At 47.4% G+C, this 14,116-nt stretch overlaps 1 protein-coding gene across 2 annotated transcripts; it reads right to left on the reverse strand.

Moving 5' to 3' along the window:
- Positions 1 to 8,951: 8,951 nt before the first annotated feature.
- On the reverse strand, positions 8,952 to 12,488 carry LOC101735309 (uncharacterized). 2 transcript variants are annotated; one of them, XM_004922976.4, is made up of 8 exons: positions 12,083 to 12,488; positions 11,818 to 11,897; positions 11,201 to 11,342; positions 10,465 to 10,607; positions 10,094 to 10,154; positions 9,833 to 9,938; positions 9,246 to 9,341; positions 8,952 to 9,077 (listed from the first exon to the last, which is right to left on the reverse strand). In XM_004922976.4, exons 2-8 carry the CDS (start codon positions 11,882 to 11,884, stop codon positions 9,018 to 9,020), a joined length of 675 nt encoding a protein of 224 aa, XP_004923033.1. In that variant the 5' UTR covers positions 11,885 to 11,897; positions 12,083 to 12,488; the 3' UTR covers positions 8,952 to 9,017. The 2 variants fall into 2 exon arrangements, with proteins under 2 accessions (XP_004923033.1, XP_062528722.1); XM_062672738.1 differs by having other exon boundaries at positions 11,818 to 12,098.
- Positions 12,489 to 14,116: the final 1,628 nt, after the last annotated feature.

The following is a 14,116-nucleotide window of genomic DNA, read 5'->3' on the forward strand; positions in this document are numbered from 1 at the left end:
CAATCCACAAGAATCGGGCGAATCGCGTCGACGGTCCTACGACCAGCCGAAGGATCGGCCAGCCGCCTGGACCATGCCTCCAGCACGGACCGCCGAGATTGGGCCCTCCGCGCTTTGATCACACTGGGGCTGGGACGCGCCACGCCCCGGGCACGAAGGTTAGCTCGCCACTGATAGTCAGCGGCGAGCGCCTCCGCCTCCAGGACCCAAGGCGGCGTCCCAGCCAGTACACACGCCGCCTCAAAAGAGATGGTGCGATAACCACGGATGACCCTGACCGCGATGGTGCGTTGCGGCCGTTGCAGCAACTTCGCTACCCCCACGGCCAGGGACTGGCCCCACACGGGTACCCCGTATAAGGCCATTGACCGCACCACCCCCGTATAGAGACGGTGCGTCACCTGGTCAGGCCCCCCGATGTTGGGAAGAAGTCGGCTTAACGCGCCGGCCACCCCCAACAAACGAGGGACCAGGTGCTGAAAGTGAGCACGGAAGGTCCAACGACTGTCCAGAATGAGGCCGAGGTACTTTAACTGCACCCCGACCCCGATCCGGACGCCTCCAACCACGATATGGGCATCGACAGGTGGCACTCTCCGGGGCCTGTGGAACCACATGGCCTCGGATTTACTGAGCGCCACGTCGAGGCCCAATCTCCTGATTTTGCCGACGACATGCGCTAGCCCAGCGGTGGCAAGACGAGCAGACTAAGCAAAGCTCCCTCCCCGGGCCACGACCAGCGTGTCGTCTGCGTAACATATTACGCTTCAGCCCGGGAGGAGGGCACCCCTCAGCACCCAGTCATACCCGATATTCCACAAAAGAGGGCCGAGTACCGACCCCTGTGGAACACCGCGCACGACCGGGAACCGATGTACGACCCCACCGTGTCCGGTACACGTGACCGATCTGTCCTCCAAGTAGGAGCCGACCAGCCGGCGAAGGTAGAGGGGCACTCCGTGTCTTTCCAGCGCCCCCCCTATCACGGACCAGGGCAGGGTGTTAAACGCATTGGCGATGTCGAGCGACACCGCCAAGGCCACCCCACCCCCACAGACGGCCTCCTCCGAGAGGGCCCGCACGCGAAGGATCGCGTCCACCGTTGAGCGGCCCTCTCGGAAGCCATACTGCTCCGCCGACAGATCGGGTCCCACCCCGATCAGATGCTGGATGATGCGGGCTGCCAGAATGCGTTCCAGCAGTTTGCCCACCTCATCCAACAACACGATGGGACGGTACCCGGCGGCAGTATCCGCCGAGCGCCCCTCCTTTCTCAACAGCACAAGTCTGCCCGTCCTCCACGATGAAGGAAACTGTCCCGACTCGAGGCAGGAGTTATAAAGCCTCAAGAGTCGGTCCCCTAGGGCACCAAGAGCCAAGGCCCAAACCCGGCCATGGACGCCGTCCGGGCCAGGTGCAGTGTCCTTTGCGCACATTTTGCGTACTGCCACACGGAGCTCCGCCCCTGTTATATGGGGCACCTCAGCAGGGGCGTCGCCGTCGTATTCCGGCGGCGCGCCCATAGCGGGAGCGACAAATCCCCCCTGCTCCTGCGGGAACAGCGCCGAGACGATGTCCCGCAGCTGCTGAGGCTGGAGACGCTCCGTGATTGGGGGGGCCCATGGGCGCATTTTATTGCGCACCATGTGATAGGGTCGCCCCCACGGATCCTCATCCAGCGTCTCCAGGAGACTCTCCATGTGTTGGTCCTTGGCTCTTCTGATGGCCAGCTGCAACGCCCTCTGTGCGACGCGAAATGCGCCGTACAGCTGGGCCTCTACCACCGCGAACGCCACCGGATCGTTGCGCCGCGGCAAGCGACGGCGGCGATGCCTCGCGCACTGGCGCCTCGCCCGAACGCACTCCACGCGGAGTTGCGCGATTTCGGGCGACCACCAGTACACTTGGCGATTGGGAGGTCGAGGGCCAATCCGGGGCATCGACACGTCACAGATGCGACGCATCGTGTCCCGGAACCACCTCGCTTCGTCCTCGACCTCAACTGGGTGTGGACGCATGGGCGCCCACGCCGCCACCGTAGAGGCTTCCATCAGGAGCTCCTTATTCAGGCGCTTCAGTGCCCACTTGGGGAATGACCGGGACGCACGACGGGGGTGGTCCCCGTGGACGTCCGCGACTGCGGAGCGGGCGGAGAGATCAAACCGAATATATCGGTGATCTGACAGTGTCTCCGCCCCCTCCAAAACTCTCCAGTCGCGGATACGTCGTGCGATGGCCGGGCTTGCGAACGTAACGTCCACAACAGACTCGCCCTGCCACCGCACGCACGTCGCAACCGACCCTCTATTCAACGAATAGAGGCCGGTCACGTTCGCCCACCTCTCCAACAGCCTACCACGAGCGTCCGAGCGGGGGGAGCCCCATGCGACAGACTTCGCGTTGAGGTCCCCCGCGAGAATGACTGGACGAGGAGCGAGGCGGCGAGCAATCGCCCCGATCCCGTCCAGGAAATGCCCGAACTCGACAGTAGGCCTATTGGGAGAGAAGTACGCCCCAATCACGACGGTCCCTTCCAGCTGCACCGCGACGAACCCTTGGCCCCTGGTCACCATCGCCAAGGGGGGGATCGTCGCGTCTCTTCTTATGACTATGGCCGCCAGGCCGCCATCGTCCCCGAACCAGCAATCATTTGCCGGGGGAACGAAGTACGGCTCGGCGACCACAGCCACGTCTATGGATGTATTCGTATTTTGCGATGCAACGGTGTTGTTCGAATCCCGTCGGCAAGTACCAATTTCTCTAATGAAATACGTACTTAACAAATGTTCACGATTGACTTCCACGGTGAAGGAATAACATCGTGTAATAAAAATCAAACCCGCAAAATTATAATTTGCGTAATTACTGGTGATAAGACCTCTTGTGAATCCGCACGGGTAGGTACCACCACCCCGCCTATTTCTACTGTGAAGCAGCAATGCGTTTCGGTTTGAAGGGGGGCAACCGTTGTAACTATACTGAGACCTTAGAACTTATAACTCAAGGTGGGTGCCGCATTTACGTTGTAGATGTCTATGGGCTTCAGTGACCACTTAACACCAGGTGGGCTGTGAGCTCGTCCACCCATCTAAGCAGTAACAAAAAAGTTCAGAGCGATGACGGTGCTTGACGCGTCCGGAAAAACAAAGGTGCGGAAAGGCTTTTTGGTGAGCTAAATATTCTGGGGGAGATGAAGGCGCCAGAGGCTCAGATGGCTCGGGCATGTAATGCTGATGGAGCAAGATCGGTCTGTGAAACGAGTGTACCGGAGGAAATTTACGTGAGCTTCAAGTACCGGACTAGCAGGGTGTAGCGCAACGCCGGGATGAATGGAGGCGTTTATTATCGGAGGCCAATATTTGGTGAGCGTAGAGAAAGATATCGGTCATATACCACAAAGGTTCTGTAAGTTTATTAAAGATACGCGACAAATTAGGCGTAATTGTAATAAATAACTGGGGGAAATAAATGGCTGGGGAAAAAGTTTCCTCGCATTTTTTAAGAAATTCACAACATTTTTTAATATAGTTTATTTACATTTAACTAAAGTATGTAGGTACCATTTTGTTCGATAACTTTTTGCCATATTGTAGGTAAGAACATGATCCCATTGCTATAGAAATTTTGGGGCTTCTATTCAAAATACCGCGACAACTGGTTTTGGCAGTTCTCTCGTGAAATTAACCTGATACTGCCTAAAGAATTCTGAAGAGACCGAAACAGGTAGAAATCTGAAGGTGCAAGGTCCGGACTATAAGGCGGATGCATTAGCACTTCCTAGCCAAGCCCTCTTAATTTTTGCTGAGTGGTTAAAGATGTGTGAGGTCTAGCGTTATCGTAATGAAAAACCACACCCCTTCTGTTGATTAATTCCGGTCACTTTCACTCAACTTCTTGCTTTAATCTCATCAGTTGTGCGCTGTAGAGTTTAGAATAGATGGTCCTGCCGGGTGGTAACAGCTCATAATGAATAATGCCCTTCCAATCCTACCACACACACAGCATCACCTTGTTGCGAGTTAACCCGAGCTTGGCCACAGTCCGTGAAACCTGACCGGCCTTTGACCACGACCTTTTTCGCACGTTCTTATCGTACGTGATCCACTTTTCATCACCAGTTATCAGCTTCTTCAAAAATGGTTCGGTTTCATTACGTCGTAATAAAGAATCACAAAAGATTACACGGTTCATTAGGTTTGTTTTAGTGAGCTCGCGAGGTACCCAAATATCGAGGTTTTTTGTGTACCCAGTTTTTTTCAAATGCGCCAAAACTGTTTTGTGGTCAATTCCCAGTTTTTCAGCTACGTCATAACTACTGATATGCCGATCTTGCTTCACTTTTTAAAAAATGGCATCCATTTTATCCCCCTGTTGCCGAGGCCCGCGCTGCCATGCCCTGGGCCCCCCGCGGGGGCGATGGATACTACTGTGCACTTGCGATCCGCGATGAGTGTGGTGGCACCCATGACAGAGCCCACCTCCGAGGCCCCTGTTCCGCTGGCGCCTACTCCTGCGATCCCTTGCCCTCCACGCAGGGTTGAGCTAAGGCCTGCGCCACCTCCGCGGATATCGGCTGCCCCTGCATCTGCACGTAGAGGAAAGCTAAACCCTACGCCAGCGCGGGCTGAGGACATCCGTTCGCCACTGGCGAGGATGGTGGATGAGTGGCCAGCGCTACCGCGGCCCAGGCCTGCAGAGCCGCCTCTTTCGCCCTCGCGTGCTGCGGGGTCACAGAGGCCATACAACATGGCTGCTGGGACGGAAGAAGTAGACCACTCCCTCCTAAGCAGAGAGGAAATGGTGGCCTGCATTTCGCGGGCGGTGGCGGTTGAGGTTGGCAAGCATTTTGCCAGCCTCGAAAAGATACTCCGCTCCTCCAATGGCTCCGGAGACTGTGTCCCGGCGCCAACAAACGCCGCCGTCCCGCGGGGCCAGGCCGCCCGGCCGACCTCCACCCCCACCTCATCCACAAGGTTGGCACGACGTGGAGGCCGCAATCAAAATAACAGGGGTACGGGTGCCCAGAATCCTGCCCTGAAATCACAGCCCCGTCCCCTTCCTCCTCCCCCGTCAAGCATGGACGAGGGTTGGACGGAAGTGGTGAAGCGGGGCAAGAAAGGTAGGCAACAGACAGAGGCTCTGGCAGCTCCCAGAGGGGGTCGAGCGCTGACCGCTGCAGCCCGAAGCACAGAGCTGGTGGCCGTGGCTGCTCCTCGCGAGAGTCGAGCACCGGCCACCAACAAGAAGCAGAACGCCAAGAAGAAGAAGACGCGCGCAGCGCGGTCGGCTGCCGTCGTAGTGACGTTGCTGCCAGCCGCCGCCGAAAAGGGCCTCACCTATAATGAGGTGATGGCCCAGGCGCGCGCGGCCGTCAACTTAGCAGAAATCGGGGCAGAGGAAGGCCTCCGCTTCCGGCATACCGCCAATGGAGCGAAGCTGCTGGAGTGTTCCGGTGCGGATAGCTCTGGTGTCGCAGACAGACTAGTGGCGACAGCGTGGGCGCGCTGCCCTGTGGAGGCTGCCACTTCCTTGGCTACTCCTCCGCCGGGAAGGTCAATGGGGGATCCGGGGAGACTGCGCGTGGGCTGGATAGCGGCCCACGTGCGTCTCCAAGAACCACGTGCCTGGCGATGCCTCCGGTGCTTTAGCACCGGGCACGGCCTCGCTAGGTGCACCAGCTTAGTTAACCGCAGCGGTCTATGTTTCCGCTGCGGCCAACCGGGTCATAAAGCGGCGTCCTGCACGGCAGCCGACCGCGCTGCGCGCGTCTTCTTCTTCTTGGCGTTCTGCTTCTTGTTGGTGGCCGGTGCTCGAATCTCGCGAGGAGCAGCCACGGCCACCAGCTCTGTGCTTCGGGCTGCAGCGGTCAGCGCTCGACCTCCTCTGGGAGCTGCCAGAGCCTCTGTCTGTTGCCTACCTTTCTTGCCCCGCTTCACCACTTCCGTACAACCCTCGTCCATGCTTGACGGGGGAGGAGGAAGGGGACGGGGCTGTGATTTCAGGGCAGGATTCTGGGCACCCGTACCCCTGTTATTTTGATTGCGGCCTCCACGTCGTGCCAACCTTGTGGATGAGGTGGGGGTGGAGGTCGGCCGGGCGGCCTGGCCCCGCGGGACGGCGGCGTTTGTTGGCGCCGGGACACAGTCTCCGGAGCCATTGGAGGAGCGGAGTATCTTTTCGAGGCTGGCAAAGTGCTTGCCAACCTCAACCGCCACCGCCCGCGAAATGCAGGCCACCATTTCCTCTCTGCTTAGGAGGGAGTGGTCTACTTCTTCCGTCCCAGCAGCCATGTTGTATGGCCTCTGTGACCCCGCAGCACGCGAGGGCGAAAGAGGCGGCTCTGCAGGCCTGGGCCGCGGTAGCGCTGGCCACTCATCCACCATCCTCGCCAGTGGCGAACGGATGTCCTCAGCCCGCGCTGGCGTAGGGTTTAGCTTTCCTCTACGTGCAGATGCAGGGGCAGCCGATATCCGCGGAGGTGGCGCAGGCCTTAGCTCAACCCTGCGTGGAGGGCAAGGGATCGCAGGAGTAGGCGCCAGCGGAACAGGGGCCTCGGAGGTGGGCTCTGTCATGGGTGCCACCACACTCATCGCGGATCGCAAGTGCACAGTAGTATCCATCGCCCCCGCGGGGGGCCCAGGGCATGGCAGCGCGGGCCTCGGCAACAGGGGGATAAAATGGATGCCATTTTTTAAAAAGTGAAGCAAGATCGGCATATCAGTAGTTATGACGTAGCTGAAAAACTGGGAATTGACCACAAAACAGTTTTGGCGCATTTGAAAAAAACTGGGTACACAAAAAACCTCGATATTTGGGTACCTCGCGAGCTCACTAAAACAAACCTAATGAACCGTGTAATCTTTTGTGATTCTTTATTACGACGTAATGAAACCGAACCATTTTTGAAGAAGCTGATAACTGGTGATGAAAAGTGGATCACGTACGATAAGAACGTGCGAAAAAGGTCGTGGTCAAAGGCCGGTCAGGTTTCACGGACTGTGGCCAAGCTCGGGTTAACTCGCAACAAGGTGATGCTGTGTGTGTGGTAGGATTGGAAGGGCATTATTCATTATGAGCTGTTACCACCCGGCAGGACCATCTATTCTAAACTCTACAGCGCACAACTGATGAGATTAACGCAAGAAGTTGAGTGAAAGTGACCGGAATTAATCAACAGAAGGGGTGTGGTTTTTCATTACGATAACGCTAGACCTCACACATCTTTAACCACTCAGCAAAAATTAAGAGGGCTTGGCTAGGAAGTGCTAATGCATCCGCCTTATAGTCCGGACCTTGCACCTTCAGATTTCTACCTGTTTCGGTCTCTTCAGAATTCTTTAGGCAGTATCAGGTTAATTTCACGAGAGAACTGCCAAAACCAGTTGTCGCGGTATTTTGAATAGAAGCCCCAAAATTTCTATAGCAATGGGATCATGTTCTTACCTACAATATGGCAAAAAGTTATCGAACAAAATGGTACCTACATACTTTAGTTAAATGTAAATAAACTATATTAAAAAATGTTGTGAATTTCTTAAAAAATGCGAGGAAACTTTTTCCCCAGCCATTTATTTCCCCCAGTTATTTATTACAATTACGCCTAATTTGTCGCGTATCTTTAATAAACTTACAGAACCTTTGTGGTATATGACCGATATCTTTCTCTACGCTCACCAAATATTGGCCTCCGATAATAAACGCCTCCATTCATCCCGGCGTTGCGCTACACCCTGCTAGTCCGGTACTTGAAGCTCACGTAAATTTCCTCCGGTACACTCGTTTCACAGACCGATCTTGCTCCATCAGCATTACATGCCCGAGCCATCTGAGCCTCTGGCGCCTTCATCTCCCCCAGAATATTTAGCTCACCAAAAAGCCTTTCCGCACCTTTGTTTTTCCGGACGCGTCAAGCACCGTCATCGCTCTGAACTTTTTTGTTACTGCTTAGATGGGTGGACGAGCTCACAGCCCACCTGGTGTTAAGTGGTCACTGAAGCCCATAGACATCTACAACGTAAATGCGGCACCCACCTTGAGTTATAAGTTCTAAGGTCTCAATATAGTTACAACGGTTGCCCCCCTTCAAACCGAAACGCATTGCTGCTTCACAGTAGAAATAGGCGGGGTGGTGGTACCTACCCGTGCGGATTCACAAGAGGTCTTATCACCAGTAATTACGCAAATTATAATTTTGCGGGTTTGATTTTTATTACACGATGTTATTCCTTCACCGTGGAAGTCAATCGTGAACATTTGTTAAGTACGTATTTCATTAGAGAAATTGGTACTTGCCGACGGGATTCGAACAACACCGTTGCATCGCAAAATACGAATACATCGGACGTCTTATCCCTTAGGCCACGACGACTAGTCCTAGTCTCTTTCCTCGTAGCTTTCACTTAGTCACGAGAAGCTGTGTCTCTTCTTTCGATGTAAGCGTCCATCCATACAATATGATCGGTCTGACTATAGTCTTGTATATCCAAATCGTGGTGTGTCTGTTAAATTACTTCTAAGAGAAAATCGAATGTAGGGCTGCACTTCATCGTAGGGAATGTTGTACACGTATTTCAATCTCGTCTTCCCTGCTATTGGCGTCTAATACAGTGTACCTAAGGTGCCGGAATTTGACCACTCGTTTGTATTTCGTATTTCCCACAACGAGGACACATCACATCACACTTAATGGCAGAGTAATTTTCAATGGACAGCATAAGGTAATAGGGTATGCCGATGTCCTTACTTTACCAGGGAAAAGAAAGCAGCACGTTATAGAAGCATTCAACTGCTTCCAAAAAGGAACCTTTCGGATTGTCCTTCGTGTGAGCCACGAGAAGACAGAGTATCTTCACGTGCGTCGATAAAAAAACATAAGATGGTAGCATGATATAAGAACGGCATATTTTTTTTCAAAGAGAGGTAATGTAATGTTTAAACAATCAAAGAACTCATTCAATAAATAATCGTTTAATCACATAAACTCAGCAAATTTAGACGATACACATTAAGGCGGCTGTTTACAAAATATTGTTGATGATGAAGAGGATAATACGCTCAACGATCTCCCTGATCTGCTCCTGAAAGAAGAATAAAAAGAGTCATTTTAGAAGATACGTCCTGAATGTCGGAACTGAAGATTTTTTCACAATATTCTAATTAAGCGTATTAGCGTATTTTAGTCTGGAACAGGCTAAAAGTTATTTAAAAGCCACCAAACGTTTTGAATGAAGCACAAAAGTACTTACGTTGTAAGTTTCGAGGAGTTCGGGAAGTCTGTTGTTCAAAGCGTCATTCAGCTTTTCGGATACGTCGTTGCCGAAGAGAACAACTTTGAGAGCGGACTGTAAAAAGAAGAATACATTGTCTTAGCTTAAGTTATTAAACACCCACGTGCTTCAGAGGCCACTCAAACCACTAGGCCCGTTTAGCTAACAAATCAGACTATTCTCAATTTAAATTCACTGTTAGTTAATTAACTCTGTACTCTCGCTTCTCTATTGAACCTCTACCATCTTTCTGTACCCCTTCATTCCGATATATTTGGGATGATTAGACTGCTTACTGTGAATCTGTTTCTGAGTCAATTGATATTCTAAAGTTCAATGATTCTAACCAATGTGCTGACAATATGAAGTGATAGGAATGTACCTAACGTATTATAGATTCTTAACTAACTTGCGATTTCGACTTCATTCCTTCATACATCTATGAATCTATTGGCTATTGATAATCTTCTAAACACTGTAACCCTTTTGAGTATTTGCTCGAAACCAAATGAAATAAATTAGAAAGTATAACTAAAAATAGTCAGATAATAATCATTAAAAAATACCTCAACATTGCCAACAGTAAGAACGGCACTGAGCTCCCTAACGTTGATGCTAGGTAGCAATCGTAAGCTGACAGTGGAGACCAGACGAATATCTTCGACGACAAGGCTGAAAAATAATTAAATTATGCATTAAATGGTTTTTGAAAAGTAAAGTATTTATATTGTAAATTCGTGAAATTGCTACTCAATTTTAAGCTTTTAGTTTTCAGTTTCAGAATAAAAGTTTACTAAATTGCATAATAATAAAATTTTAATAAATACCTTCCACTACTGGCTACAGCCAATTCCCTGCCAAAGATGGTGGCCTGACCGTTGACGGCGACTATTGAAAATAAAAATTATTTGAATTGAGAAATTATTTAAGATCACAAAATATTAGCCTTTATTTCAGTTTAAAAGATTTTGAGACTAAATAAAGTATTAATAATAATATTTAAATTACGATTGATACTACGAATGATTCTGGGACAGACCGGATTTTCAATAATCCGTATGCAAATAAATCATACCATCATAATTTTTTAATTTCGTATACGTTCCAATAAGGTTATGAAAAAACCATTAAGTAGTACGTAATAAAATAATAATACCAACTTTTAATAAATATTTCATAATATTGTAACTAAACTTACCAGCAGAGGCGCTGAGTTTGGGGAGGGCAAGGTCGATGCTGAATGTAGTTGGTCTCAAAAGGTTGAAAGTGACGTCATTGACGACAACGTTGCTGATGCCCTCGAGAGCCAATTCGGCTACTGTGCCAGATGCGCTGAAGATGCTGCAAAATTATTAAATATTAATTTATTATTAATATTTGAAATACTTTTGATAAAGCTCTATAGTGTAATCCTTTCCTAGATGCTGGAAGGTATGACGAGCTTTGAGTTAAGACCAGACATGAACAAACAACAGGCAATCAAAAGAAAGACTTTGATGTCGAATTTAAAAACGAAGTTATCATTTACCATATTATTCTGCGGAAAAATTACGTCAGCTTCAAATTTAAAAGCTGGCTTCGAAGTGTCTTGCGGTGAATTCATACCATATAATTTTTATGTATCCAAAGTACCTTCTTCATTTATTTTATCTTTTTGTGAATACTTTTGTATCTATACTAATATTATAAAGAGGAAAGATTTGTTTGTTTGTTTGTTTCGAATAGGCTCCGAAACTACTGGACCGATTTGAAAAATTCTTTTTCCATTAGAAGCCGACATTGTCCCTGATGAACATAGGCTACTTTTTTTAAATTTTTTTATTTTTTTTTTTGTTTCATGTGTGTTTTAATGTTTCCGAAGCGAAGCGAGGGCGGGTCGCTAGTTTTAAAATAAAGCCCAAAAAACAGATAATATTTTTGTATGTAAGACTTACTCAGAAATTGGGAAAGTGTAATCGCCTTCGGCTTTTTCGACGTAGATTGGGTCAAGTCCACGTTCTTGGATACCAGAAGTGATGCGGTTGATGGTGTTCACGATCAGTTTTTCGATCAAATTCTGGCTTTCTCTGTCAAGGTCTAAAACACGATATGAACTTTGTATTGGTGGATTTATACAGGTTATTCTGCGGTGAATCAAACCATCTATTTATTATAACCAATTAACAATATAAATTACCAAATACCAATATTATACCAATATTATAACCAATTATGAAGATCTCCTAACGGTTCTTGGACGAAATTGTGATCTACAAAATTTTCTGCTTTATCCATTTAACATACTCGTTTATTAAGTACCGGAGTGGTCAATCTAAGTTTTCCATAAATAAGCAACTGAAAACGCAGTCAGCCCCGTGATGTTTTGATAACAAAATCCATACTATGGATTTCGGTCGAATGATGGACTGACTAAAGCCGATTTTTCATGCTTTTCATACTTTACCCTTTATCTATTTCATGGTATCTTCCAAAAAAAAATGTTCATCAACTTCAATAAGATAAATTCGAAGATAATAAAATTAAGCTTGGTGGCAATTTCAAAGCTACTCACCAACTTTTGAGGGCACAGCAACGACGCTGGCAGCGAGAGTAACAAGAACAAATGCGAAGGCCTTCATTGTCGATTTTTTTCTGAAAGAAACGTACGATAATGAAGTATAATTATTACTTGGCACCTTCCACTTGAAACTGAAAAGATTTGAAAATGGTTTGAAAGAGAGAACCGAATCTAATTTTATACAATAAAAGCGAGGAGAAAGGAGTTTATCAAATTCAAGTATATGTCAAAGTTCCCCTGAGACACACAATGCTCTTACCTCACCAAATAAATCTGTATGATTTATTAAATTATCATTCGGTATTTATACTGTTTTCTTTGCTTAAACTGATAACGTATTCTCTATTAGTCGACGTACATTAAAACAATCTCGATCAAGATTATCTGATTAAAACGCGGATATTATGAAATTTCAAAGTGAAAACCCAATGCTATGAGACGTGATAATTACGAAATCGGTACACTGGTGTTAATTTGGGAAAATATTACTGAAACAATGAAGTACACATAAATTATCATCCTTATTGCAGAGTGGTTGCGCTGGTTTACAACTGTTAGTCTTTGGTTTCGGAAGATAGCAACATTTAATTTGGTTTTGCAAATCCTGTCCCATCCCTCTCCCGCACATTACCTACTGACGCGTGCGAGCGAGATCGCGTGGCAACATCGACTCGAGAAGAAAATGTAATGGCTGAACTACCGCGCGCGCCCTACGTAAATAAGTGAAATTGTTTATGTTTCTCATCGCCTATCTGTACGAGCCTGCAGTAAGGACTACATAAGGTACTGTACATCCTTCCTTTACCGCAGAACTGCCTCTTCATATCGTTTCTGTCCACAGTCTGTGTCCTACAATTTGCAACGGCCAAATTTCAAATCATTCAAAACATTTCGTAGTTTGCTTATTTGGCGTCTGCACAGAGTCTTCGTTCATTTTCGTGATGAGTTCATTTAAAACATTACAGATATATTTATTATCTAAATATTAATAAAATTCTGTTCTGTTCTTTAATAATGGCATTACTTTAGGATGCCTGAAACGTTGTAGCCTTAATAGGTTTGTCCAAATTGGGCTTTCATGGAAAAAATATAGAATCGGATTGAACAACCGCTGTCGGGCCAGCAAGTCTTACAAATAATTGCAGTTGGGGTCTCTCTTTATATTCCTCTAAAATAACAATTTCTGCCATAAAGCAGTAATGCCTTGCGGCCTGAAGGGTGGGCCAGCCGTTGTTCTGTAACTGAGACCTTACAACTCATGCCCCAAGATGGTTGACAGCAGTTAATTTGTAGATGTCTATGGACTGTGGTAATTGACATCAGAGTGAGACACCAGGTGAGCTCGTCCACACATCTAAGCAATAAAAAAAGAACATTAATCAATTCGACTAAAACTAAAAGATGTTTCTTCTAGATTGTTTTCAATGATTAAATGTTAAATTCGAGAAATGTTGTGATCGAGTAGATAGTAGATCTATGGTAAACACAGCTATGTCTTATAATCCTTTGACACAAAGCTATTGTCTTATTAGATCAACAACCCAAATATTATTTTTTAATGTAAATAATCTTAATTATAATTTGAATCCATTTCTGTATTAATTTCATATTATATTTTTTAGTTTAAATTTAAACAATTAATAAGTAATATATTCTAGTTGTCAGATATTTATTCCTTTAAACTACAGCAACCGAAACATATCGATTTTGTTATTATTTTAAAGTTTCAGTTCGTAATTCTATATAAAGTCTGGTAAAATAATAATAATAAAAGCTTAATAATAAATAATAAAAGATTCAGACGCAAAAAGGGTATTTACAAATAATCAATTAAAGTTAATGACTCTGCTGAGTCGATAACATCGACATATTTTTCTGCTTGCCCAACTCGGGCAAAGATCTCCTCTATTTCTTTCCAGTCTACTCGACGTAGAGCTTTCCTTGTCCATTTTTTTTTGTCATCGTCTTTATCTGGTCTTCTCACCTCCGAATCTATCTGCGTCTTTTCCTTTTGCTGTTACTAAGGTACCAAAACATTATTTTTTTGTTCCTTTTTTTTTTCTTTTACCTACCTAAGCTGATAGCCTTGAGAGGCTATTTCAGCGGAACCTTAACTAGTAGGTGAGGTCGCGGGGCTCAAACCTGACGACGTTGCTAACACGAACCCTAGTAAAAGCCGTGCTTCGCAGAATCTACCACCCGATCGGAAACGCGACCCACTGAGAAGATCCGGCGAGAAACTCAGTGGGCTGTTTCTGAGGGTTAATTTACTCGACGAGCCCTTCGTTGCAAG

Source organism: Bombyx mori, chromosome 15 (assembly GCF_030269925.1).
Source record: "Bombyx mori chromosome 15, ASM3026992v2".
Lineage (NCBI taxonomy): Eukaryota > Metazoa > Arthropoda > Insecta > Lepidoptera > Bombycidae > Bombyx > Bombyx mori.